General features: G+C 37.6%; 2 protein-coding genes and 1 long non-coding RNA gene across 4 annotated transcripts; 1 reads left to right on the top strand and 2 right to left on the bottom strand.

The window, feature by feature from the left end:
• Positions 1–4126: 4126 nt before the first annotated feature.
• Positions 4127–5933, bottom strand: dph3 (diphthamide biosynthesis 3). Its single transcript, XM_055214233.2, has 3 exons — positions 5715–5933; positions 5389–5463; positions 4127–4417 (listed from the first exon to the last, which is right to left on the bottom strand). Exons 1-3 carry the CDS (start codon positions 5820–5822, stop codon positions 4346–4348), a joined length of 255 nt encoding a protein of 84 aa, XP_055070208.1. The 5' UTR covers positions 5823–5933; the 3' UTR covers positions 4127–4345.
• A 119-nt stretch (positions 5934–6052) lies between these two features.
• fhl2b (four and a half LIM domains 2b) lies at positions 6053–24679 on the top strand. Of its 2 annotated transcripts, XM_073870871.1 has the most exons (8): positions 6053–6200; positions 15488–15631; positions 15762–15824; positions 18670–18843; positions 21096–21270; positions 23038–23207; positions 23594–23780; positions 24218–24679. In XM_073870871.1, exons 4-8 carry the CDS (start codon positions 18688–18690, stop codon positions 24367–24369), a joined length of 840 nt encoding a protein of 279 aa, XP_073726972.1. In that variant the 5' UTR covers positions 6053–6200; positions 15488–15631; positions 15762–15824; positions 18670–18687; the 3' UTR covers positions 24370–24679. The 2 variants fall into 2 exon arrangements, with proteins under 2 accessions (XP_073726972.1, XP_055070205.1); XM_055214230.2 differs by lacking the exon at positions 15762–15824.
• On the bottom strand, positions 11486–12743 carry LOC141365591 (uncharacterized). Its single transcript, XR_012370659.1, has 3 exons — positions 12210–12743; positions 12074–12139; positions 11486–12007 (listed from the first exon to the last, which is right to left on the bottom strand). It is a non-coding gene; the product is annotated as an uncharacterized lncRNA (long non-coding RNA).
• Positions 24680–25915: the final 1236 nt, after the last annotated feature.

Raw genomic sequence — 25915 nt, 5'->3', positions numbered from 1 at the left:
ATAAGGACTTTAAAGAGCACAAATAAAAAGTTTTAATCTGCTTGTTTATAAGACTAGGAAGCGTATGCAATAGAATAGAATAGAATAGAATAGAATAGAATAGAATAGAATAGAATAGAATAGAATAGAATTAAACACTGCAACAATGCATTATTATTATTATTATTATTAGCTGATACAATTGTGTAACCCGTACAAAAATAAAAAAAGAATGTGCTGTTCCAAGAAACATGTCTTGTCTTTTTTTGCATTAGGTAGGTCCATCACCAACACCGTAAAAGCAAAAACAAGTGACTCAATACAGTCTCGTACAAAACTTTAAAATTAATAGCAAAAAAGTATTAAGAAGTTTATTTTAGTCTATTTTTAGTCTTAAAGGTGCAGTGTGTAAATTTTAGCGGCATCTAGTGGTGAGGTTGTGAATTGCAACCAATGGCTCAGACCACTGCTCACCTCTTGCTTTAAAAAAAACACATAGAGAAGCTACGGTAGCCGCCACTGGACAAACATGTCATCGTTGGAGACAACTTAGTAGAAAAGTTTGTCTGTTAACTCTTTCAACTCTTTTGAAGAAACCTACCCATATTCAAAAGCTGATTACAAAAGAACCACTGAAGGTAGGATGAAACGTTTTTTTTTTTTTGAAAGCAGAGGGTCTGTTCTTTCATTTGTTATATTGTATGTTTATATATTTAAAGAAGAACATTTTCTGGAAGGCATTAAACTGAAAATCATGAAAAACGCTGGCGCTGGCTGGCAACTTTTAAAAAAAACGCTGGCAGTGAAAGAGTTAAGGGCTTCTGTAGAAACATGGCTGCACAAAATGGCGGCTTCCATGTAAGGGGACCCTCTGTGTATGTAGATAAAAACATCTCATTCTAAGGTAATAAACAAATAACGCTTCATTATGAAAGGTCTTTATACACCCCTGATAATTTAGCTTTGTATATTATTTTGCATTTCTGTCAAGAGATCCTTCTAAAAATTACACACTGCACCTTTAATAAGTGATATAAATAAAGATATTGAATTTAATTCCCACAAGTGATAGCTGAGAGTATTGCATTGGCCGATATATATCAGCAGTTATTTGGAAGAAAAGACACTCAGATGTTTCTGAGTCTAACAGAAAGATGACCAACCATCATTCACTGTTTAGTGTGATATTACATTGTGTTACACGCAACAAAATCTTATTTAAACAATACCATGATGTGTCAGGTCCGCAAAACATGAATAAAACGTCTTGTAAATATTTTTCATGTACTTAAAAATCATGTGTGAATTATCTTTTTATATAGATCTGTTTTATATATATCATGATTGCTCTTAAATACGATATTGCTATATAATTATTTGTTTAATATTAGCAGTTAACAGTTTTGAAACTAGTTTGTAAAGATGCAAAAGTGCTATTTTTAGTATAAAAATTATTTCATTTTGAATAATTATTTGAAAATAAAGAAATTTCAATCAATGGATGCAAATTATACTATTTAACATTTAGTTTGTTTTGCTTTACTGTATTGTTTCCTATATATGCATATTATAAAATAACAAATTAAAATATTATTTAAAAAAAATTCTGGTTGCCTTGCGTTTTTCAGTTTGTACAGGATTAGGAGTATAGTTTTGGATGTGTTTGTAGTTTGATTAATGTGTCATTGGGAAAACAGTAAATATGCCAAGCAGGTGCCGAGAGGTCACATGATTAATAGATATTGTTCATTCTTTTACATGAACATGTGCTTTATGTCATGAACAGGGAATATCCTTGACCTTGGCTATCATTAACAGACATTCTTTCATTACTGAAGGAAGTGTGTGTGGCTAGCAGCCCATGTCCCTGATCGACTAAAAAACATAGTTTAACTACTATTGATTGAGTGCAGTATTCATGATGCTGGCTCATGAGGGAAGCTTCGGTCATAGTAATGGGCCTTTCAATAACATCTGAAGGACAGCAAACCTCTACACACACACCACAGCTGGCTGCTGTCAGGGCCCAAAACAACATTTTAGATGACAGGGAATCAATGAAAGACAATTTGTAATTGGTGAAGATAAAGAATGCAACGTATAAAGAATATATTCGGTTGACCTAGCAATGTCTTATTTCTAACATCATAGCATTTTAGAATGTTACTTTTGAGAGATTACATTTAATATTGTTTTTTAGGTAATTAAACTAAAAAAGTGAACTATCCATTAAACTTAAAAGAAAACACCACCGTTTATCAATATTTTACTATGTTCTTACATCAATTTAGATTAATTAAAACATACCTATCTTTTTCAATGCGTGCATTTTTAATCTTTGTACAGCGCTTCTTGAATGTGTTGACATTTAGCCTAGCCCCATTCATTCCTATGGCTCCAAACAAAACTTTTATTTTGTGCCACCATCCTTACTCGTGTAACTACTTATGTGACAGTCTTTAAATAGGGAAAACATGGAAGTGTTTGGTGGCTTCTAAATTCATCCCTGTTTGGAGCCATAGGAATGAATGGGGCTAGGCTAAATGCTAACATATTCACAAGGCCCTGTACAAAGACCAAAAGTGCACGCATTGAAAAAAGATAGGTATGCATTAATTTGTCTAAGTTGAGGCAAGAACACAGTAAAACATTGAAAAACTGTGGTGTTTTCCTTTAAGTTAGGGTAAATCTGTTCTCTCAAAACATTTGACCTATTTTGTCATATAATTTTTTATGTAAATGTTTATTGGAAAATTAAGTTATCATGTAGGTAACTATGTTTTTGTAATAATACGATCTCATTTTAAGTACTACTTGAAATGTTAATGTTTTTTAACATTAATATAATATTCACAGAGAATTAAAATTAAATATGAATAAAATGCATTTTAGTGCATTTGAAATTATACAGTTCATGTTTAATTTAATTCATTCCATGGGAATCAAACCCAATGGTTGCTAGTGCCACACTTTACCATTTGATTTACAGTAACACAAAAAGAGTAATGCACAACAACTTTAGGTATTTTGGGGTTTTTATGCACCAGATTTGCACATTGTTCATTAGTAATGTCATTTCTTCAGCCAAACATTACATAATAGAGTTCATGTGCACCACAAATTTCCAATAATGAAACAGATTTTTATTTATATACTGACATCAGGATTGTTGCTTGGCCATTAAAGAATATTGAACCTTTTTGTGCCAGACTTTTTACCTGGTGCCTAAATTTACAGCTGAAGGATGAACTTTCAAGGTTCCATTTTTTTAATGGCAGCAAATATTGTGCAATGCGTATTATTCATATATTTATAAGATCCCAAATAGCTGCTGGCTGACAAACTGCCCACAGCATAACACAATCACCACAGGAATCATTTCTATAGGAATCTTGTAGGCAATTGTTTGAGCTATACATTTTCTTTTCTTTAAAATAAAAAGTTTTCATGCCTCACCATAAAATCTCACCACACATGCTACTATGTAGACTATAAAGTATGGCTACAAATGATATTTGCCTAATAAATGCATTATTTTCATGAAGGGCAAACATATTTACTGTTTTACTCTACGTCAATAATAATAATAATAGTGTAATTTTCAGGTAAATAGTGAAAACGCACCGCCCCCTGGTGTTCGTGAAGCAAAACAACATATAACTGTAAAGTTTGCTTTAGAGGTTAAATGGTTTTTGGAAAGGTCTCAGCATAACATGGTGTAGTTTTATACTAACTTTTAACAGTTAGTTGGGCGAGTTGGGTTTTGTTTACGATTTAATTAAAACATGCAGTGTCTTATGTATTTTTTCAGCTAAATATTCCATAATGATAGATCAAGGAAAATAGCTAAAAATTGAGTAAAATTGTATAAAATGGGCTGTTCACTTGCATGCATTGAGCAGAAGGTTTATAAAGATTGGCAGCCAGTCTTGCACAACAACAAAGGGAACACTTCAGAGATCAACCAGGGCCCTGCAATGATGACAATGCCTTGGATGACAGCAAAGGTCCACAATGACAGGAGAGACCATTGCACTGACCATATTTTACCACAATGACAATCTTTAAAGATATGCAAAATATACAATTAATTTCCAAATGTTTCAAATTCCCCCATATTTATTTTCAAATAAAAACAGAAAGCATATTTTAAAAAAGGCCTTTATAAAATAAATAACTAACAGAATAGTAATTCATGTGCAACATATTTGCGCTAAAAGTGTCAAGTCCATTAGGTACAGGCAGTGTTTCTTACAAAAATATTTGCAAAACACAGTGAGTAACGGTATGAAATGAGACGCCTGTGTATCAGATCCATTCTATCAGGTATCAGAGGTCAACATTAGGTGAAAGTCAGAATGATATCTCAGCTCTGAGCCAGCTCCACTTTTCTTTCTGATTTTGTTGCTTCAATTACTTCTCCACACATAAACTGATCCTGCAACAAAGAAATTGTATATTTTACATATAATTCAAAATTACTTTAAACATTCTACTATTTAACCTGACAAATACATCAAATTAAACATCACAGTTAATAAAAACGTGTTTTAAATTAATTATTTTAAAGGAAAACACCACCGTTTTTCAATATTTTATTATGTTCTTACCTCAACTTAGACAAATTAATATATACCCTACTTTTTTCAATGCATGCACTTAATCTTTGTACAGCGTGTTGTGAATGTGTTAGCATTTAGCTTAGTCCCATTCATTTCTTAGGATCCAAACAGGGATGAATTTAGAAGTCAACAAACACTTCCATGTTTTCCCTATTTAAAGACTGTTACATGAGTAGTTACACGAGTAAGTATGGTGGCACAAAAAAACTTGTCAATTTTTTAAACGGATAAAAAGATAGAACTATATTGTATGGCAGAAAAGCACTTATTTTGTAGCGCTTTGAACAGTCTTTAAATGGGGAACTTTGGATGGTTATAAATTTATTCCTGTTTGCATCCTAAGGAATGAATGGGGCTAGGCTAAATGCTAACACATTCACGATGCGCTGTACAAAGATTAATAGCACGCATTGAAAAAAGATAGGTATGTATTAATTTGTCTAATTTGAGGTAAGAACATACTAAAATATAGAAAAATGATGATGTTTTCCTTTAAATGCAATGATCCAAGTCTTAGAATTTGACTACTTTTAAACTGCTGCCACAGGTTGTTTTTTATTTCCTTGGGTTGAAGGTAGAAGGATTTTGTTGGTGTGAGCAGGGAAACTTTTCAATAAACAGAAATTCTATAGATGTACTGACAACACTGCTAGCATTTTGACAATCCTTTGGTCTCTGTTTTTCTCAGTCATTATTAATAAATTGGTGCAAACAGCAAAGTCAAAGCTTGTATGTCTAAATGAATCTTAATTGTATGAACTTTCACATTAAAGTATACTTTACATACCTTATCATAAATTACTTTCACTATTAATGAGCAGCTTGGACAGGTGGCAACTTCTTCACCATTTTCTAAATCCTCCTGCAAAACATTAGAATTTAACTCCTTATAAAACATTTTTTTATCTGAAATAACTAAATATTGTTCAGTATACTCATCCAAAGATTTTTGCCTTAAAGTCATACTTAAATCACCCTCACTGTTTAAGTTTATACATTGTAACTCCAACGTTAACTTTTAAATTAACAACATTAATTATAACGATATAAAAAACTCAAATATTCTTACAGATAAGTGATTTGTGAACTTATGGTTCTTATGATGTTGCTTACCTTCGTTATGGCGAATCTGTCCCCACAAGGGCAGGGAAAATAATACGTTTCTGTTTCTTCGTCATATTCAAAATCTTCAATTTCAACCTCGTCGTGATATACCGACATATGTGATCTATTTAATTTGTCTCGTTACTTTAAAAACCACCGCAAGGTGATGATTCAACGCGCGCCAGTGTGACGGCAGTGTCGCACACATTTGACGTCACCATAGGATTAACACAAACGAGCTGTTTGCAGTTTTTCCACCAGAGGGAGACGTCTTCTTATCCACCTGATGATGCTAAACAAGTGCTTTAATCTGACTGTAATATTGCAGACTAACGGCTAGGTCTGTCAGTATATGACTGGGATGTTTACACTACGATTAATATTTTACGGTTGTAAGGTGCGAACAGATTTTTTCTTAAAACACAGACGAGGCAGCTGTTTGTATGCTCTGCGGTTTAACTCAACCACTGTATAACGTTACTCTCAACAGGACAGGTATCAAATTAATCAAATTATAAAATAAGACCCCTGCTGAAAAAAACAGCATCAAACCAGCATGGGAATTATGCTGGTCGTTTAGCTGGTGGTCACCAGCATGGGATGCTGGTGCTAATGCTGGTTTAGCTGGTGCTAGATGCTGGTTTAGCTGGTGTTCACTAGCAAACCAGCACCAAAACACAACATATGCTGGTCTTTCTGGTATGCTGTTTTTTTCAGCAGGGACTGATAAGAAGATAATACACTGCCAAACAACTAGTAACAGTCCTCACAGATCAATCACAGACATTCCAAAGGATTTAATGGTTACAATGGAAACTGTATTGGTTTTAAATAAAGGTGTGGTGTAATGGTTTCTAATGGTCTCTGTAGAGGCTGTTTACACTTGGCATTAACATGCGTTTTCGTCGATCGGATCACAAGTGGACGACGTTAATGCCAGGTGTAAACAGTGTTCAAAACGTTTTGAGCTCGTCCACTTTCGACCACTTTCGACCACATCCAGAGGTAGTCAAAACCACTCTCGATCGGATCGCCTTGGAGTTCCTGACGCATATGTGGTTGAATGTGTTTGAACAGCCACACGCGACCGCCTTCTCTCCGCCCATTTATCTAATCTGAGGTATTCAACACAAGTTTTACGGGTTTTTTTACTTCTGGCGTGAACATACGGTGAACAGCGCTATTTTTAGCCTTTCATCGATAAACTAAAGCGGCTGATCTCCGTAGTTTCGTTTTGAAAGCGTGTGAAAGTTGCATGATCCTATTTCATCAATTGCGCTGAAAATTCAGAGACAGCTCTTACATACACACGTACAAAACTCTGTGCATCATGTTAACTTGCTAAACAAGCAGTGGACTCCGACATAATATTAGTTTACGTCCATATAAACTCATAATTACTCCCGCTCGGGTTTGAATGACAGCAGAGAGACTCGGCCACCGTCTCACAGACCACCCGCTCACAGTTTTCAGGACAGAAGCGGTCGAAAGTGGACAAAAGAGACGGATTTAAATACCAGGTGTAAACGTAATGTGTCTCTCTCGTCCACTTGTGATCCGATCGATGAAAACACATCTTAATACCAAGTGTAAACAGCCCCAACTAGTAGCCTGGCTCCGCCCTCCGACGTGCTTCCGCTTAATTTTCATTTCGCTTCAGTACTACGTCTGGGACTGCTGTGTAGAGTTTCGTTTTCTCCGCACTCCGCCGTCCGCCAATACCCACCAGTTCCATATTTGTTGCAGAGCGACTACGTGCTGAAGTGACGAGGACCCATGAGGTCTCGCAAATTCACTTGATGATCGCGCGATATCTAGTTCTGTCTCCCCCCATTATGACGTTTTGCTGGACCAGCCCAAGATCACAACACGAGATCTCGCGAATTCAGGTAAGATCACGCGATATAGTCATGGCTCCGCCCTGCGGAGCTGTCCGGCAACTATCAACAATAGAAGCTCTGCGTATTTGTTCCGGAGGGCTGCGGATGGCCGGAGCTGTGACGGATTCGGAACGCAGTCAGTGGAATTACACACATTGACTTGAATGGAAACCAATTGACTCCGCAGCGGATCCGCAGCTTCTGACTGACCTTAACTCTTTTGTGAACAGATACTGTCACCTAAAAGATTATTAGGAACACCATACTAATACTGTGTTTGACCCCCTTTCGCCTTCAGAGCTGCCTTAATTATATGTGGCATTGATTCAACAAGGTGCTGAAAGAATTCTTCAGAAATGTTGGCCCATATTAATAGGATAGCATCTTGCAGTTGATGGAGATTTGTGGGATGCACATCCAGGGCACGAAGCTCCCGTTTCAGCACATCCCAAAGATGCTCTATTGGGTTGAGATCTGGTGACTGTGGGGGCCATCTTAGTACAGTGAACTCATTGTTATGTTCAAGAAACCAATTTGAAATGATTCAAGCTTTGTGACATGGTGCATTATCCTGCTGGAAGTAGCCATCAGAGGATGGGTACATGGTGGTCATAAAGGGATAGACGTGGTCAGAAACAATGCTCAGGTAGGCTGTGGCATTTAAACGATGCCCAATTGGCACTAAGGGGCCTAAAGTGTGCCAAGAAAACACCATTACACCACCACCACCAGCCTGCACAGTGGTAACAAGGCTTGATGGATCCATGTTCTCATTCTGTTATGCCAAATTCTGACTCTACCATCTGAATGTCTCAAAAGAAATCGAGACTCATCAGACCAGGCAACATTTTTACAGTCTTCAACTGTCCACTTTTGGTGAGCTCGTCTCTTTTTCCTAGTGGAGATGAGTGGTACCTGTTGGGGTCTTCTGCTGTTGTAGCCCATCCGCCTCAAGGTTGTGCATGTTGTGGCTTTACAAATGCTTTGCTGCATACCACGGTTGTAACGAGTGGTTATTTCAGTCAAAGTTGCTCTTGAATCAGTCTGCCCATTCTCCTCTGACCTCTAGCATCAACAAGGCCCACAGGACTGACGCATACTGGATGTTTTTCCCTTTTTGGAACCTGCTCTCTTGGTTTGGTTTGTTTATACATATTTGAACACAACAATCGTGCTTGGATCAGCATCAAAACAGTTAGTCATGTGGTCTCAATGTTACACTTGCATTATTATATTACTGCTCCGTATCATGTCTGATCTCACTTATAGCAACATCAGGAGTCGGGACAGATGCTAATACTTGTTTTTCGAACATTGTTAAAATTGGAAAAAATTGTAACAAACTTAGACTGCATTTTTGACTGCTTATTTGACTGCACTCTTTTTGTGTTCACAAACATTTACAACAGATTCTCTGAAAATCTAATGTTATAAGGAATTTCATTTAGGTTAATTGGATTTTGCAATTACAAGTTGTTTGACATTATATCACTTGCAATTGACTGAATCCTCATGACGTTACTGGTGTAAACAAAAAAACTTCAAGAGAAAGCATTCTTTGATGCAATGCAAATGTGATTGTTTAATTGGTTAATAAAATTTGGCCTTTTGAAAAAGGAGAACACTATATTTTTCAAGAACTAGTTTTTGTAAGCTTTATAAGACCAGATGCAAGTGGGTGTTTTGTAAACATCTACTGATGTGCATAAAAAAATATAGGGCTGGTCTTTTTTTTCCTAATTAGGAAATTATTGGATCATGAAAAGTGACCATTCTATACTAGAAGGAAGCCAGTGGTTGGATGGGGTAGAAAATATTTGTGATTGGCAATGCCCAATAAAAGGAAAGTTCAAGAGGAGATTAAAATAAATTAGATTATGATGAAAGATTATGAAAACAAGCATTTTAAGGAAGAAAGAAATTAGATTTTATGCTGAATTTAAGTCAACAGCCTAATAGATATCTGATAGTCCAGGGTCTTTCAATGAGGACCATTTAAGACAATTATAGACCAACAGTTTCCCACACCTAGATGCACATACGTAAGAGAAGATTAAGGTCTCGAGAATTTAACCAATGTGAGCTACAGATAGACGATGGTAAAGGGGTAGAGTGTCTCCAAATGTCTCCATCTCCCAGACGGTCAGAGAAAGGAAATCATATACATCACTGAACCCTCAGTTTACATGTTAATGTGATTTTGTTACAAAGTTAAAGTCTTTGTCATGGACATTTATATAGTTAATAGATAGAACATGGTGTACTTTTAAATTAAATCATTGGCAGAGGAACTCAGGAAAGGCATTCAAGCTGCATGCAATGTAGTAGAGTAGACAAATCAGCCCATTTTTTTAAGAATGCTTAGCAAGAATCTGTCTTTGCTTTCCATAATGTCACATTTTATATCAAATCAATCTGCATTGATGCATCTGTCCAGAAAATAACATAAATGTGAGATTGGGTGGATTAAAAACCGAATCACTCAGTGGCTCACATGGAAAATAAGAGTTGACCTTTTGGCTTATTTCCCTTTTAATGGTCTTTGATCTTACAAAAATCACTATTATTAAGTTTCACTGCAAATTTTCTCTATGCGTTTCGAAAGGCAGGGGTGAGCTGTGGACTTAAGGGCTCATAATACTTGTGCATAGGTCCTACAGTGTAGTCTTGACGCGTCAGTTTTCATATACAGGTGCTGGTGATATAATTAGAATATCATCAAAAAGTTGATTTATTTCACTAATTCCATTCAAAAAGTGAAACTTGTATATTATATTCATTCATTACACACAGACTGATATATTTCAAATGTTTATTTCTTTTAATTTTGATGATTATAACTGACAACAAAGGAAAATCCCAAATTCAGTATCTCATAAAATTTGAATATTGTCAAAAGGATCAATATTGAAGACACCTGGTGCCACACTCTAATCAGCTAATTAACTCAAAACACCTGCAAAGGCCTTTAAATGGTCTCACAGTCTAATTCTGTAGGCTACACAATCATGAAGAAGACTGCTGACTTGACAGTTGTCCAAAAGACGACCATTGACACCTTGCACAAGGAGGGCAAGACACAAAAGTTAATTGCAAAAGAGACTGGCTGTTCACAGAGCTCTGTGTCCAAGCACATTAATAGAGAGGCGAAGGGAAGGAAAAGATGTGGTCGAAAAAAAGTGTACAAGCAATAGGGATAATCGCACCCTGGAGAGGATTGTAAAACAAAAACCATAAAAAAAATGTGGGGGAGATTCACAAAGAGTGGACTGCAGCTGGAGTCAGTGCTTCAAGAACCACAACGCACAGACTATTGCGATATTTACCTGATGGGAGGGATTCTAGTGGACTAATCCCAGTGCTTGCAGTCTGTGTAGAAAGGATGCATTGTTACATTTTTGGCGAGTTGTGCGTCAGGCTAGGGATCGCCTATGCATAGCCTATGGCGTAGCTACGACGTATAACCTACACGCGACTATAAATTAAGCCGTTGGTTGCCATTCACAATCTCACCGCTAGATGTTGCTAAAATCAGCAAAGTGGACCTTTAACTGGAAACACTTCAGCAGATTTGAAGTCTACAGGATTTCAGGAAGACATGTGTCGTGTTCTTTAGTGATCCACCTCAAAAGAACACAAAGCTGGATCGAAGAAGAAAGCTGGCATGTTTACATCAGTGACAATGCAAATTCATTGAGATCGACGGAATGATAGATCTTAATAGTATGTGTGGCATAATGAAGTACGAGCAGTGATCTACGAATTTTGAAATACTAATGTCCCAACTACGCCACCCGGGATGTCTTAAAGACACACAGGTCCAATGGTCAATGATGGGGTGAGAAAGACAAACAATAATTTACCAAAATTTATTTTCATAGACAACAGGTAGAAAAAAATGATATTGTTGAAGTTTACACAAAGCAAAATCACATCTACAAGGGGAGATCGCCTGCAGGGGTTGGAGAGTCACCACACACTTAATATATAATACACTCGTGAAAACACCACAAAATTTCCACACAGCAAATTGTGTAAACAAACTCAGGCAATCCCCACTTTGTAGATGTGAACAACCTCAATACACAATTAAACATAAGACCACATACAAAATAACAAAAGAAAATAACATTGGTGATCCATCATACAGGCGACCACAATTCCTGCATTTGGGTATACGTCACAGGCAGGGCTGAACTCAGATGACAATGTAGTTGTACAGGTAGGTACTTCCCAGCCCAAACCACCAAATGAATGCAGTCCGACAAACAGTCAATACTGTCGCCACTTTACGGACACAAATACACACAAATGGAATAAAACAAACTCAGGCAAAGCAGCAATGTAGTCACATCCAAATGGGTTTACATTCCACGTAACATGGGATTACCAAGACCCTTAGACACGGCCATGTTTGGATATCTGCCAAACAAGACATAATTTAGTACAAAAAAAACACTACATTTAACAAGTAAAAACCATACATACCAAGAAAGATAACGAAGTCTTCACGGCATATCACTCATCCAAAAATGGTTACAAACACACACGACACTAAACGTATACAAACAATCAGTCTCTAGTAAAATCAAAAGTTTCAGACATCACAGTAAACAAAACCCACCTGCCACAAACGTCGCAACGCACTGCCAGCAAAAGCCATCAGATAAGCCGCTCATTTGAAAAGAGCGCTTAATGGAGAGGGTGATAAATGACGCTTCCCAAGCGCTACATTACTAGGCCTTTTATGCCTTGTAAAACAGGCTCTGATTGGTTCAGATTTACATGAAACCAACCAATGAGAAATCACCAACTCCTACACCTTGGGAAACATGCCCTGATTGGTTCACACGTTTAAAAGAAACCAACCAATGAGCACCTGGGCTACACGCCACTTCACTACATATGCGATGATTAAAAGTTTGTGTTTTCAGGCCTTTAGAACACTGTTGTTATGTAAATGAATAGCCAAAACCAATAAAAAAAAATCTGTTTTGTTCTGTTTAGTCAAAAATGGTGTCACACAGGGGCGTCGCTAGACCCCTTTTACTTGGGCACGTGCCCCAGTGTAAATCTTTTGTGCCCCGGTGTAAATCTCAAGTTTAAATTTTAGCAGTTAACTAGTGTAATCCTTTACAAAGACAATCGCGGCAAAAACGGATCTACAGTATATGCAATGTAGTTGGCCAATTTACGCTTGTAAAAGCGTCGAAGCAGTCGCATTGACGCGTGCACACATGTATCCATGTCCGCGCGCGTCTGTGCATTCATTTGCGCACAACTGCATTCAAAAGGTGATGCCACGAGATTAAGTTATTTTATGAAAGCATGAAGAGACTAAAGTAAGTTTCTAAATAATAATGCTAATCATATTTCGATCATTATTGGCTTCTGTAGATGGACATCAGAAATGTTTTGGAGAGATGATGAGTTTAAGGGATGTAAGACAAACTACATCCTCACCCTGTCTGGTCTCAAACATTAGAGAAAAAAATCTCAGGAAAACCTTTTGTCAAGTCTATAGAATTGCATTGTTGCTGAGAAAATCAACAGATGTATGTGTTATACTGTTATGTATTTTTAGATATTAAATTAATTTTTAGTTACTAATATTTAACTCTAGGACACTAACTTACATAACAGTTAGCAGTAACTATGACTGTATAGCAGTCATAAAATGACTGGTTTCTTAAAATATTCTTGTAAAAATAAGTTATTAATCATTGCTATCATTGTATAATGTAGAAAATATTTCTCTGCTGTCATTATTTCTAAAAATGTTATGCCATTTATGCATCCAAACATGTTAATAATGTTAGGTATGATGAAGATTACACTTGTATATATGTATCTTTCGCAATAACTGTTGCACTGTAGAATAGTGGGTTAAGCAAATGACATTGTATAGAAGTGTTGCACACTTCTTGCACACAGCAGGCTTTCAAAAAATTGGGGGCCTGTGCCCCAGTAGAGCTTTATGTCTAGCAACGCCCCTGGTGTCACGTAAATGGCCCCTAACTGTTTGTCCACCAGTGTGTTCATGCACAACTCTGTAAAAAACACATTTAGACCACACACAAAAACAACCATATACTCTTTTGTAATATAATACAGAGAAGACTTCCCAATACATCTTCATTAATCTGCTAAGTAACGTTTTGTTGAGAAGTAAGATTAAACAATTGGCATGTGCACAACTAAGCCAGGTTAAGTACATTGCATGGATCTATGCTATGGCCAGATAACATTGAACTAAAAAGGTACATCAGATCCTGACATTAGCACATCTTTTTTAGATAAGTTGCTGTCCGACTCATGAGATCTGCCAGTACTGGATGGTTTAGAGCCAAAGCGATGGTCCAGGAGGATCACAGATGACCTTCTGTGCAAGCCACTATCTCCTGTCAGAGAGCTTGAGCTGTACCACTCATACTGTAATCTAGACAGTTGCTAGATTTATCCAAGGCCTTATCACCGGCCAGAAAGTCCGGCACTTCAAGCACTGCGTACGTGCACTGACCAGCCAAACAAAGTAATGCACGGTGGCATCCATAGTTCTGTCTGCACATTCTCGTGTTGTCATAAATTGTGAACACAGCGAAGCCAAAGAAATTAGCTGGAAGAATGTTCATCTCTAGTCCACAGTGGGCAAAACAGGTATTTCTCAGTTACATCAAGCCCTGGAATGAATATCCCTTTTATTGCTTCATGACATTCAGGCTATATTTGGATCTCTGATTGGCCAGTGTCTCTGAAAGGTTCATGTTGTCTGGAATTAAAGTTTAAATTGCATTCAAACATGCATTAAGGTATTGTCACCAATTTATATTAGATACATTGGATTATATTGGATTACCTTTAAAATGCAAGTAAGCGTTAATTAAAATTCCTACTCACTGTGGGAAATCATGTGTTAGTTGATGACAGATGTGAGCTTTTGGACTCATAACTGAAAGTCAAATCTTAAGACCCAGGGGACAGCAAACAGGTGTTGGGCTTCATCAGAAACCATCACCCAAAGTGATGAAGGGTTTCTTTAAACGTTTCCTTCTTCAAGTCTGTCCCTTAGCAACATAAACAGACACAGGGTTTTGTTATGCTGTGGCTCAAGACAATACTCAAGATATGCTACAATTTGCAACGATCAAAATCAAACCACAAAGTTAACGTTGACGCGAGTTATTGACTCCAATGTAAATCTCTTTTCTTGGACTACAACAAACACACGGATTGTAGGCAACAGTTTACTTCCTTGGATTGTTTATGTAAGACCAACATAATCATAATTCCTCCCGCTTCAGACTCAAAGCCTGTAAGTTAACTCCTGTTAGCATTGCATTGTTACCAAATCTTTCATACATGGTAAGGAGTGTCACATTTCTGGCTGACTTCAATGGTAATCAGGCCATTACATTGCCCTGATTGGCTGGCCAATCAGGGACACAGCGCTTTTCCAGTCGATGAGTTTTGTACAAACTCGCGTGTTTTAGGAAGACAGGGAAATCTGGAGCTACAAAAATTTATGATATGTGGAAATAATGTGTTTTTTGAACCATAAACCACACAAACACATTGTATTATACCAAATACACAAAATAATGTTTTTTTTAGCAATGAAATAGGTGCACTTCAAACTATTGCCAGACCTTTAGGCTGAATTGCTGTTTAGGGTAGATTTTGTTATACTTGTTTGTTGTTTTTGACAGTGTATATGTGCAAGATGAATCCTCTTTGGATGTAATTGTGCTCTTTGTGCAGTACTGCGGTAATGAGTACTAAGCATGTTAACTATTCAAATCGAATTATTAAATGTCTAAGCAAATTGGTGCATATCTGAATTGTTACATAAGAGCATGTGTGTTCCTGAGCATGTGTGACTTAGTGGTGTCTCTTTATTTATAGTTTCTGATAAAGTGTCCAACCCATCTCAGTCACCTCACTGCCCCATCCACAAGGCGAGTATTCCAATAAAGAGAAGCACAGGGGTCACACCTCCAACTCTCTTTCAAGTAACACAGCAAAGAAGTACATCACTAGACAGCACAGGTAAGTGAAACTCACAGGGTGCCTTAATGTTTCGTCTTTTCTTTTCTCTTTATGTCTGATCTCTTTCCTTGTTTTCTCTTTTAGTATGTTTTCTTGTCTGATCTCTTCTTTTTACTTATTATTTATATAGCTCTTTAAGGTAGCTGTCTATCCTGTTTTGGGATGTTGGCAAAAAAGAAAAGGTCACAAAAAGGTAGAAAAGTTGTTTCTGGGATGGTTCCTTTTGAAAAGCTCAGAATATGTACCATTTTGGTACATATATGTACCTCTAAGCTACTAATATGCACCTTTTAGGGACAAAAGTTTGACTGCCCCAGTGACAGGTTTGGTACCTTCTTGTACCTTTTCTGAGAATGTACTACATTTTCCCATGTTTTCAAAGGCATAACGTATTTATTGTAGATTTATGCAGTTATCCAAAGTGACTCACAATGCATTTATACTAAACATTTCATTAGCATTCAAACCCATTGGCGTTGCTAGCACTATGCTCTACCAGTTGAGCTACAGGGAAAGACAAACTGCAATTTTCTCACATGTGATGATATTTGGATATATACTTTTCAGGATGCAAACCTGCAAAATATAGGATTTATTACTAGACATTTGTTTGCTTTCCATATACAGAGACATTGCAGTTTGGTAGTTTACGGTTGGGCTATAGACAGGCTTGGTAGTTTAAGCACCCAAAAATGAAAAAAATGTCATTAAAGGACAGTTCGGTATTTTACACTTAAAGCCCTGTTTTCAGATGGTTTATGATGAAATAGAACGGTTTTGACTGAAATTTCGACATATGCGGCTGCCCCGAGAATTTTCGGGTGTTTGTTGTTTGTTTGTTATAGGTGCACTGGAACAATCCTCCCTAAAATGCATTAAACTTTCGTTTGCAAAGACGTGAAACTCACCGAGTGGTCAGGGGTGTTCATTGATATGTTCACACAAAAATCGCTGCAAAAGATGCGTTCCAACATGTGTTTTACCGTTCGTTGTAAACGTGTGGACCTATTTTTCCATGCGCCTCACACCCGTACATTCTTCCGCTGAGAGCTTGAATAATAGACACTCCAGCCCAGGTGGTGGCGATAATCCACCTTTGCCTACGCAAGAATACAAACAAAGTTCCCGGCGCGGTGTAATACTGTACCTCACAGCACATCTAATACAAGTCAATAGAGTTGGCAAAAACTACGATAAAACCTGTTGTAATGCGTCTTTTGCAGCGATATTTGTGTGAGCATATCAGTGAACACCCCTGACCACTCGGGGAGTTTCACGTCTTTGTAAACAAAAGTTAATGCATTTTAGGAAGGATTGTTCCTGTGCACCTATAAACCCATTATAGAAGTGGGAGGTGATACAAGAAACACCCGAAAATTCTCGGGCCAGCATCATATGTCCAAATTTCAGTCAAAACCGTTCTATTTCATCATAAACAATCTGAAAACAGGGCTTTAAGTACCGAACTTGTCCTTTAATGACTCACCCTCATGTCCAAACTCGTAAGACCTCCATTCATCTTTGGAAACACAGTTCAAGATGTTTCAGATTTAGTCCGAGAGCTTTCTGACCCTCCATTGAAAATCTATGTACGGTATGCTGTCCATGTCCAGAAAGCTAATAAAAACATCATCAAAGTAGTCCATGTGACATAAGTGGGTCAGTTAGAATGTGTTGAAACGAGTTTGGAACGACATGAGGGCGAGTCATTAATGACACTATTTCATTTTTGGGTGAACTATCTCTTTAATATTTTAGTGTAACTTGTTTATTAAATGAAGCCACATCTGAGATTTATATTGCACCTTACCTCACACTCAAAGTTGCTTTAGCGGTCCAAAGAACATGCATATGACGGAAAAAAGATCAGAAGATACAGGTGAAGGATCAGTAAACATAGACAGCAGGCATAATGACAGATATAAATGCACATAAAGCATAGTTGGTCTGTGGACAATAAATGCTTACATCTCAGACATCTCCGCAAACCACCTGTCAGTCCTTCATGCAGTAATGCCTGAAATGTTTCACAGATGCTCTGTCTTATTATCTTTAATGAGCTGCATGTTTCAGAGTATCATGTGTGGTTTAATTGGGCATTATTGGGTGGAATGACCTTTAGAACGATGGTACTTGTGCTTGGACCTCCAAGGTTCAATAGTAATCTCCTACTTGTGTTATTAAATCCCTGGGCCCTGTACGTGTATAGCTGTCTGTGTCGGAGACTGATGGGAATATGTCTATTTCCACACTGTGGGACAGCTGGAACCACAGAGTCTTCTCTTGATCTGATGCCCAGTGTTGATGCCAACCTGACAGACAAATCCAGATCAAAAAATCTGCTCAGAAGTCTGACAAGTGCAAATTTAGCTGACTCAGTAACTCCTCTGTGTCAGTATACAGACATCTATGAAATTATCATGAAGGTCTTAAACACATAAAGAGTTCATCCGCTGTGGTCTTGTGATGACTACATTTCTGCTTACGTGGGGACAAATGTTTAGCCAAGTAGCACTATGATGAATGGACATTTTTATTTGAATCAATGTGACCAATCTTCATCAGGTGTCTTTGCTAAGAGACTATATTTGCTATTTGGCCATAGTCTTGGTGTGGACCATGACATCACGTTCACAAATGCTAATCTGGGCACAGTTCTGAGGGATAACACAGGAATATTAGTGGAGCTTTGCTGAGGGAGACAGAACAGCTGGGACTAATACACTGGCATGCCTTCATCTCTTGCTTTAGAAAGTGTGCGTCATCTAGTTCGACTTTATCTAGCAGATGTTAAGCACTGATATTATAGGCCTACTGTTCTGTTCCATCTCATTTGAAAATATACCTATGGCTTAGTTGGTAGAGCACTGTGTTAGCAGGGCAAACGTTCATGGGTTCAATCTCAGGGAACACACATAATGATAAAAATGCATACATTGCAATGCACTGCAAGTTGCTTTGAATGAAAACATCTGCCAAATTTGTAAATGTGGTCATCAGTTTCAGTACCACTGTAAACATCTGCGTTTATTTTTCAGGCATTGTTTAAACCCAAGATGGCAGAGCGCTACGACTGTCACTACTGCAAAGAGTCTCTGTTTGGAAAGACGTATGTTCTGCGTGATGAGAATCCATACTGTGTGAAGTGCTATGAGAGCCTTTATTCCAACACCTGTGAGGATTGCAAGAAACCAATTGGCTGCAACACCAGAGTATGTTTATCTTCACAATTAAATATCAGAAAGAGCTTTGTTGCCAAGTATGTATACATACACACACAAATACGTATGCATAACACAGCATCATCTCTGGTGATGGACAAATCAAACCCTGTGTGACTGAATGAATAATATAGGCATGCCATTTTAATTATTAAGGTCTTCATTTATGTATTTATTTACATATATTATTATGATTATTTATATAAGTTTACTTAAGGTTAGTGAAATGTAAAAGAAAACCTTAAAGTATTAAAGGTGCATTGTGTAACTTTTAAAAGGCACTTTTGGAAGTTATGCAATATAATATACATAACTTTATTATGAATGGTGTTTAAAGATCTTACATAATGAACTGTATTGTTTTTTATTACCTTAGTATGAGTCGTTTTATCTACTTACACTGTGGGTCCCCTTACATAAAAGTCTCAATCATCTTTCTACAGTAGCCCTAAACGGACAAACTGTTCTACAGAGAAAGTTTCATCCCTACGTTGTCTCGGGCGACTACATGTTTGTCCTGTGGTGGCTACCATATGCGTTAGGAAATTGCAATTCGCTATCTCACCACTAGATGCCACTAAAATGTACACACACCACCTTTAAAGGGACTCTCCACTTTTAAAAAAAATATTCTGAAAATAATTTTCCAGCTCCCCTAGAGTTAAACATGTTTTATTTTTGCAGTTTTGGAATCCATTTGGCTCATCTCCGGGTCTGGCGGTATCACTTTTGGCATAGCTTAGCATAATTCATTGAATGGGATTGGACCATTAGCATCACGCTAAAAATGACCAAAGAGTTCTGATATTTTTCCTATTTAAAACTTGTCTCTTCTGTTGTTGCATCGTGTACTGGGACCGACACAAAATTGAAAGTTGTATTTTCTTAATAAACTGTGCTCTTATTCTGGCATAATAATCAAGGACTTTGCTGCCGTAACATGGCTGCAGGAGGCGCAATGATATTACACAGTGCCCAAAAATAGTCCCCTGCTATTGAAAGTTACCAATAGCCTGGAAAATAGTCCCTGTGGTAACTTTCAATAACAGGGGACTGTTTTTGGGGACTGGGTAATATCATTGCACCTGCTGCAGCCATGTTATGGCAGCAAAGTCCTTGATTATTACGCTGGAATGAGAGTATAGTTCCTAGCCATATTGGCCTAGAAAATCACAACTGTCAATTTTCTGTTGGCCTTAGTACACAATGTAACTACAGAAGAGTCAAGTTTTAAATAGGTTATTTTTTAAGCACGATGCTAATGGTCTAATCAGAGTCAATGGATTATGCTAAGCTATGCTAAAAGTGCTAGAGCCAGACCCGGAAATCGGCTAAATGTATTCCAAAGCGGTAAAAATCAAACATTTAACTCTAAGGGAGCTAGAAAATGATTATATTATCAAAAATAGTGTAGTGTCCCTTTAAACATCAGCAACACATGCTAAAATGTTTGTGCAATGGATTTATAGTAAATGACTCTTCAAAGCACAATGCTTGTTACTTTTACACCCCAGCAACCACAGAGTCTAAAAACAACTCTGAACACTTAAGCCCGGAGTATAATCTGTTTTTGTACGTGCACGGCTGAATGCACATCCTTGCAAAGTATTGTTTATTTGACTCGTACATGTACACAGACATTCGACGCATGTGCTACATTCTACATTCTCCTGTACTAGCATGCGTGTCCTATGCGTACAATTAATGTAATCCAGTGGTTCCCATCCCTTGTATTGGTGTAGACTGTGTTGCTCTTCTCAGTACAGGCTCCTGTCAGTAGTGTCATATTATATGGTCATTAGTCCCGATGAAGAGACTGGAGGACAAGCCTGGGGTGGGGCCACATCTGTGTGCCACATCCTTGCCCCAGTTAGCCGCCTTCTAATTTTGTAATAGCAGCCAGTCAGCATGACCTTCAACCACCTCGGGCCAGAGATTTAACAAGCACACACCCTTCTTCTTTCCAAATTCGGGGATAATTAATTCACTGGTGTCATACACTCGTCCTAAGGCGAAATTCACGAACACACTTAAATTGGCAGATCGTGCCCCAGTTGGTCATATGCACCAGCACCTAAGGCTCTCATTGAAGAGGGGCCTGCTGTGAAATTGACATTGACGAACCCACCACTCTCCTTAATTTGCTGACCCCAAAAGACCACTGAGGCCAAGAACATTTCTCTCTTAAATCCAAGATTAATGCATAAGAGGCCATTTATTTTCGTGTGTGTGTCCCCATTCAGGATTTGTCTTACAAGGATCGTCACTGGCATGATGAATGCTTCCACTGCTTCAAATGTCGCCGTTCTCTGGTGGACAAGCCGTTTTCTACCAAGGATGAGCAGCTATTGTGTACCGAGTGTTACTCTAATGAGTATTCCTCCAAATGCTATGAGTGCAAGAAGACCATCATGCCTGGTAAGTGAACAGTAGTTCCCTGCGTTTCCAAAAGCATCGTAAGGCTAAGTAGATCGTAAAAACGATCATACAAATTGACTTATGGGCAATTTCCCAAAAGCATAAGAAGCACTTGAAAATTGTCGTAGATCTACGAGTGCTCTGGAATAAACAAAAATCTCTAAGTGCATCGTCAGTGACAGAGTTACAAAGTCACCTGCAGGACAATCATCAAATTGCACCTAAACTTTACTCCTGTGCAATGATGATAATGTAATGTTTTTAAATGTAAATGTTTTATTTATTTGGTTCTTTGTTTATTGGTTTATTATAAAATTTAAAAAAATAAAATTTCAATCAACCATGTGCAAGGTTTATAATCCGTGATGTTCACATGTGTCTCACTGCCCTATACCAAATTCTTTGTGTACATTAAATGGCGAGAGCTTAGTCAGATAGCGTCTACTTCAAAATGCAAAATATACGTTAACAGCCAATGTTAATCACTAACAATTTGGGACAAATATGATGTTATTTAAATATTAAACTATGTGAGTGGCGCGACAGGGATTAGAGCAACTTCCTCAGTCAAAGCTGGGCACCGCAGACAGGCGCCACCTGTCTGCGCCGGTGTGCGTATACTCATAGAAAACGATTTTTTCCGAACGGCACTGCGCGTCCGGTGTGCGACCCGCTTCAGTGCTCTTCCGCCATACAATATAATTCTTATTTTTTTATCCACTTAAAAAATTGGCAAGTTTTATTTTGTTTTATAATTAAACATAAAAATATTAAATTAAAATTAAAAGTTTGACACAAAAAAAGTTTTGAGTTAACTTTTTTTAGATTACCTAAAAATTCAAGGCAGCACAATCACTTTTTTACCGAGCCCCTAAGGTGACACTGGAGTAAAAAAATTTAAAGTTTAGTTTCATGTGCTCACGCGAAACCTTCATGTGCAGAATTTTTTTTTAAGTTTCATGTTAGCACACGAAACTAAACACGGTAGTTTCACGTGAGCACGAGATAGTTTCACATGCGCACACGAAACTAAACTTTATTTAATTTTTGCTCCATGTCCCCCTAGGGGCTCCGTACTTTTTTTTTTAAGTTGACCCAACAAATCTTTTTTTCATAGTTTGTACACTGTAAAAAAATCAAGTTATTTTCAACTTTGTAGACTAGTAATGAGTTAGTGTATATTTACAAAAATACAGTTATATGGGCTTATTACAAATTTTTATAATTTATAGCAATTCTAAATAGTCAACACTATGTAGTTTCCATGTAAAAATGACTTACAGCTCCCCCATGTGGTTGAAAAGCGCAACAGTGCCTGGTATCAGACACTCTTCTGCAGGCAGGGGGAGGGGCGGGGCTGTGTTTCCTACCCTCCACCGCCACTTTCAGAGTGTGCTTATAGCAGCTAGGAGGCTGCTCAGGTTGCAGCAACAGTACAATTTGTCCAGTTAAAAGTTGTTCTATCACTGAAATAGTTTTAGAGACATTATTTAAAGGTAAAAAAACTACATAGTGTTGCTTTAAGTTGAATTATTATTTAAAGTTGTTTAAACTTAAACATTTATGTGCAACAAGGAATTTTTTTTACAATGTACAAATTGCCCCTTTGCCATGAGATTTCTGTTAAAAATTCTGTTATGTATAAAATATGAAAAATATTACAGAAAATAACAAGGCACTCGAGACTCTTCCAAATAAAATGATAGATAATCTCTCTATATGTCTGTCTTTCTCTTTTTTGTCTCTCTGATTCTCCCTTTCTCTCAGGCTCCAGGAAGATGGAGCATAAGGGGAATAGCTGGCATGAGACCTGCTTTACCTGCCAGCGCTGCCAGCAGCCCATTGGTACCAAAAGCTTTATTCCCAAGGATAACAGTAACTACTGCGTGCCCTGCTATGAGAAGCAGTTTGCATTGCAATGTGTGCACTGCAAGAAGGTAGGAACAGCTGGAATAAGAGCACTTAAATCAGAAAATAAACAAAAGCTTTGTTGAACACAACAAAATTGTGCCAACATGCCCCAATAGTCACAGTATGTGGGGAGTTGTATGAGTAGAACCTGACTTTTCAGTTAAATGTAAATTGTGAAGTGCTAATGAAATACAAAATGAATCATTCAAATGAAAAATCAAAATTTTAACCCATGTAGTATACCAAAATATGATAATAAAATTCAACCTAAAATTTAAGGTTGGAGGATAAAAACCATATACAAAGCCGCAATGGAAAACATATGTTTACATTTGACATGAATGTATGCATTTCCAAAGTGACATAAGTGTGTTCACCAGAAAAATGTAAAATATTATTTGTTCTTTATCAGCCAATCACCACTGGTGGCGTGACCTACCATGATCAGCCGTGGCATAAGGACTGTTTCCTTTGTACTGGCTGTAAGCAGCAGTTGTCTGGCCAGCGTTTCACCTCTCGTGATGACTTTGCCTACTGCCTCAACTGCTTCTGCAACCTGTATGCTAAGAAGTGTGCTGCCTGTACCACCCCTATTAGCGGTATGTGAAGTATCCATATTAAAGGTGTTTTTGTGACCACATGTCTTCTAAAATTGCACACTACCTTAAAATTAGGGTGGCCATTCGTGCCAGTTCCGCCGGACGCGTCCCGAGCGTGTTTTCGGGTTCGTTCTCCGGAAGTCGCGTTGGTCGACTGCATACGTCATCGAGGTTTAATATTTTGGGTTTCATTTCAGAAAAGCAACTGTTACATTTCAAGGTAAGAATGAAACTACAATGATTGCATGTCTTAAAATAAATAAATCTTAATTTTCTAATGTATTTTAACTGAAATATGGGAACCTCGATGACGTATGCGGTCGAGCAACGCGACTTTCGGAGAACGAACCCGAAAACATGTTCGGTACGTGTCCGGGGGAACTGGCACGAATGGCCACACTACTTAAAATGTTTCTATTCCATTGTGCCCTCTGCAGGCTTAGGAGGCAGCAAATACATCTCCTTTGAAGAGAGACAGTGGCACAATGACTGCTTCAACTGCAAGAAATGCTCGATATCCCTGGTGGGTCGTGGGTTCCTGACGGAGAGAGATGACATTTTGTGCCCTGAATGCGGCAAAGATATCTGATCAGGCACCATAGCACTGCCTAACCTGTAATTTGTTTATCAAAGCAAAAATATCTGATCAAAGTTCTCTTTAAAAAGTTAGGTCTCTTTAGAGGCCACCTGCATGCCAGTACAGTATTACTATAATTTTGTGACATGTTTCAGTGTGAAAGTTTATAATCTTCTTTATTTAGAGATGAGAATGCATTAGAAATGTTTCATTTGGAAGATCTGTTTGTAACTAACATTTGCTTTTGACATCAATATCTCCCATAGATGTCTAAAAATGTAGTAAATCTTTCAGCTCTTAATAAACTCATTCGAAAGGCATTCATACAAGTCTCAATGTGGCTTACATGAGGTCACTGTAATCAAAATGACTCGAGCAGCATTTACTTAAAATATGCATCAGCTGTTCTTTATAATCTCTCAGTCAAAACCCAAAGGTCTTTTTCAATATGAACCTCTAATACTCTTTAATACCAGAACAACCAGAACATTCAGTATTCTTACTGAAGGTTATATTACTCCATATAAAAGGAAGTCCAGTCAAGTCCAGTCACACAACATTTATCATACATGGTGTCACACAAATGGTAATCCAACACAGTTTCAGCACAAAACCAGCTTTTTGTTGTAGTTATGTTGATATTTTAACATGAATAATAAGTATTTATAGGGGTACAGCTGCTTACTAAAGCATCAGAGCAACAAGGTTTCGGTTCAAGTCCCAGGTGATGGAGTTTGCATGTTCTCATGTGTCGAGGTGAGTTTCCTCTTTTGTTAAACTGAATTCCTTCTAATTGTACGTTTTGACTGCATGTGTGTGTGCGATGGACTGTGGTGACAAAATTATTTTAAAGACGCATACAGTATGTGTACAATATATCCATGATATATAGGATTAATTATGTTTGGCCTTGTATATTTGAGTCCCGTGTGTAGCCCATTTTGAGCCCATGCACACATTTCCCATTAATGATCCAATATACCACATGGGATCACTCTACTGAGTCACCCAAAATTGGTCTCAGATAAGATGCCAATTTTGAGCCCATGCCCACTCTGTTCCCATGTAGGCCGTGTATGTGGGCCCCACATAATGTGTTTATAAAATATATGCCAAAATATTATATAACAAAATATAATATAGTGATGTATGAAAAAAATTAGAGGACGGGGGCACAGAGCAGCAGCACATAACCCTCCATAAACTGTGTACGCTCTCATCTTGAATGCAAACACGACTAAGATGGCGGCGTTACCGGAAGCTACACTCTTAAAATTGATGTGTTAAAATTTTACACAAAATATGTGTAAAAGGATTCCAACACATTTTTGTGTTAGAACTGACACATAATGTGTAAATATTATGCTTAACTGCTTACACAATGAATGTGTAAAACACGTTTACCAGTACACCATAAAATAAAATGCATAATTATTGTAATTTAATGATGATTTATATTTAAACGAAGTAACAAAATAAAATATATCTACTGTTAACCAAAATATATCTACTGTTAACCACTACTACCACATAACAGCCAGCGGGGATTTTCATAAGG

This window comes from Misgurnus anguillicaudatus, chromosome 8 (genome assembly GCF_027580225.2).
Source record: "Misgurnus anguillicaudatus chromosome 8, ASM2758022v2, whole genome shotgun sequence".
Taxonomy (NCBI): Eukaryota; Metazoa; Chordata; class Actinopteri; order Cypriniformes; family Cobitidae; genus Misgurnus; species Misgurnus anguillicaudatus.
The sequence above is the reverse complement of the archived record's forward strand: the minus strand, read 5'-3'. Positions and strand labels throughout refer to the sequence as shown.

Coding starts and splice junctions, on each gene's coding strand:
- dph3 (XM_055214233.2), bottom strand. CDS start 5,822: ATGTCGGTATATCACGACGAGGTTGAAATTGAAGATTTTGAATATGAC. Junction 5,464..5,714: donor ACAGATTCGCCATAACGAAG/GTAAGCAACATC, acceptor AATGTTTTGCAG/GAGGATTTAGAAAATGGTGA. Junction 4,418..5,388: donor TGAAAGTAATTTATGATAAG/GTATGTAAAGTA, acceptor TCTTTGTTGCAG/GATCAGTTTATGTGTGGAGA.
- fhl2b (XM_055214230.2), top strand. CDS start 18,688: ATGGCAGAGCGCTACGACTGTCACTACTGCAAAGAGTCTCTGTTTGGA. Junction 21,271..23,037: donor CAAGAAGACCATCATGCCTG/GTAAGTGAACAG, acceptor CCTTTCTCTCAG/GCTCCAGGAAGATGGAGCAT. Junction 23,781..24,217: donor CTGTACCACCCCTATTAGCG/GTATGTGAAGTA, acceptor TGCCCTCTGCAG/GCTTAGGAGGCAGCAAATAC.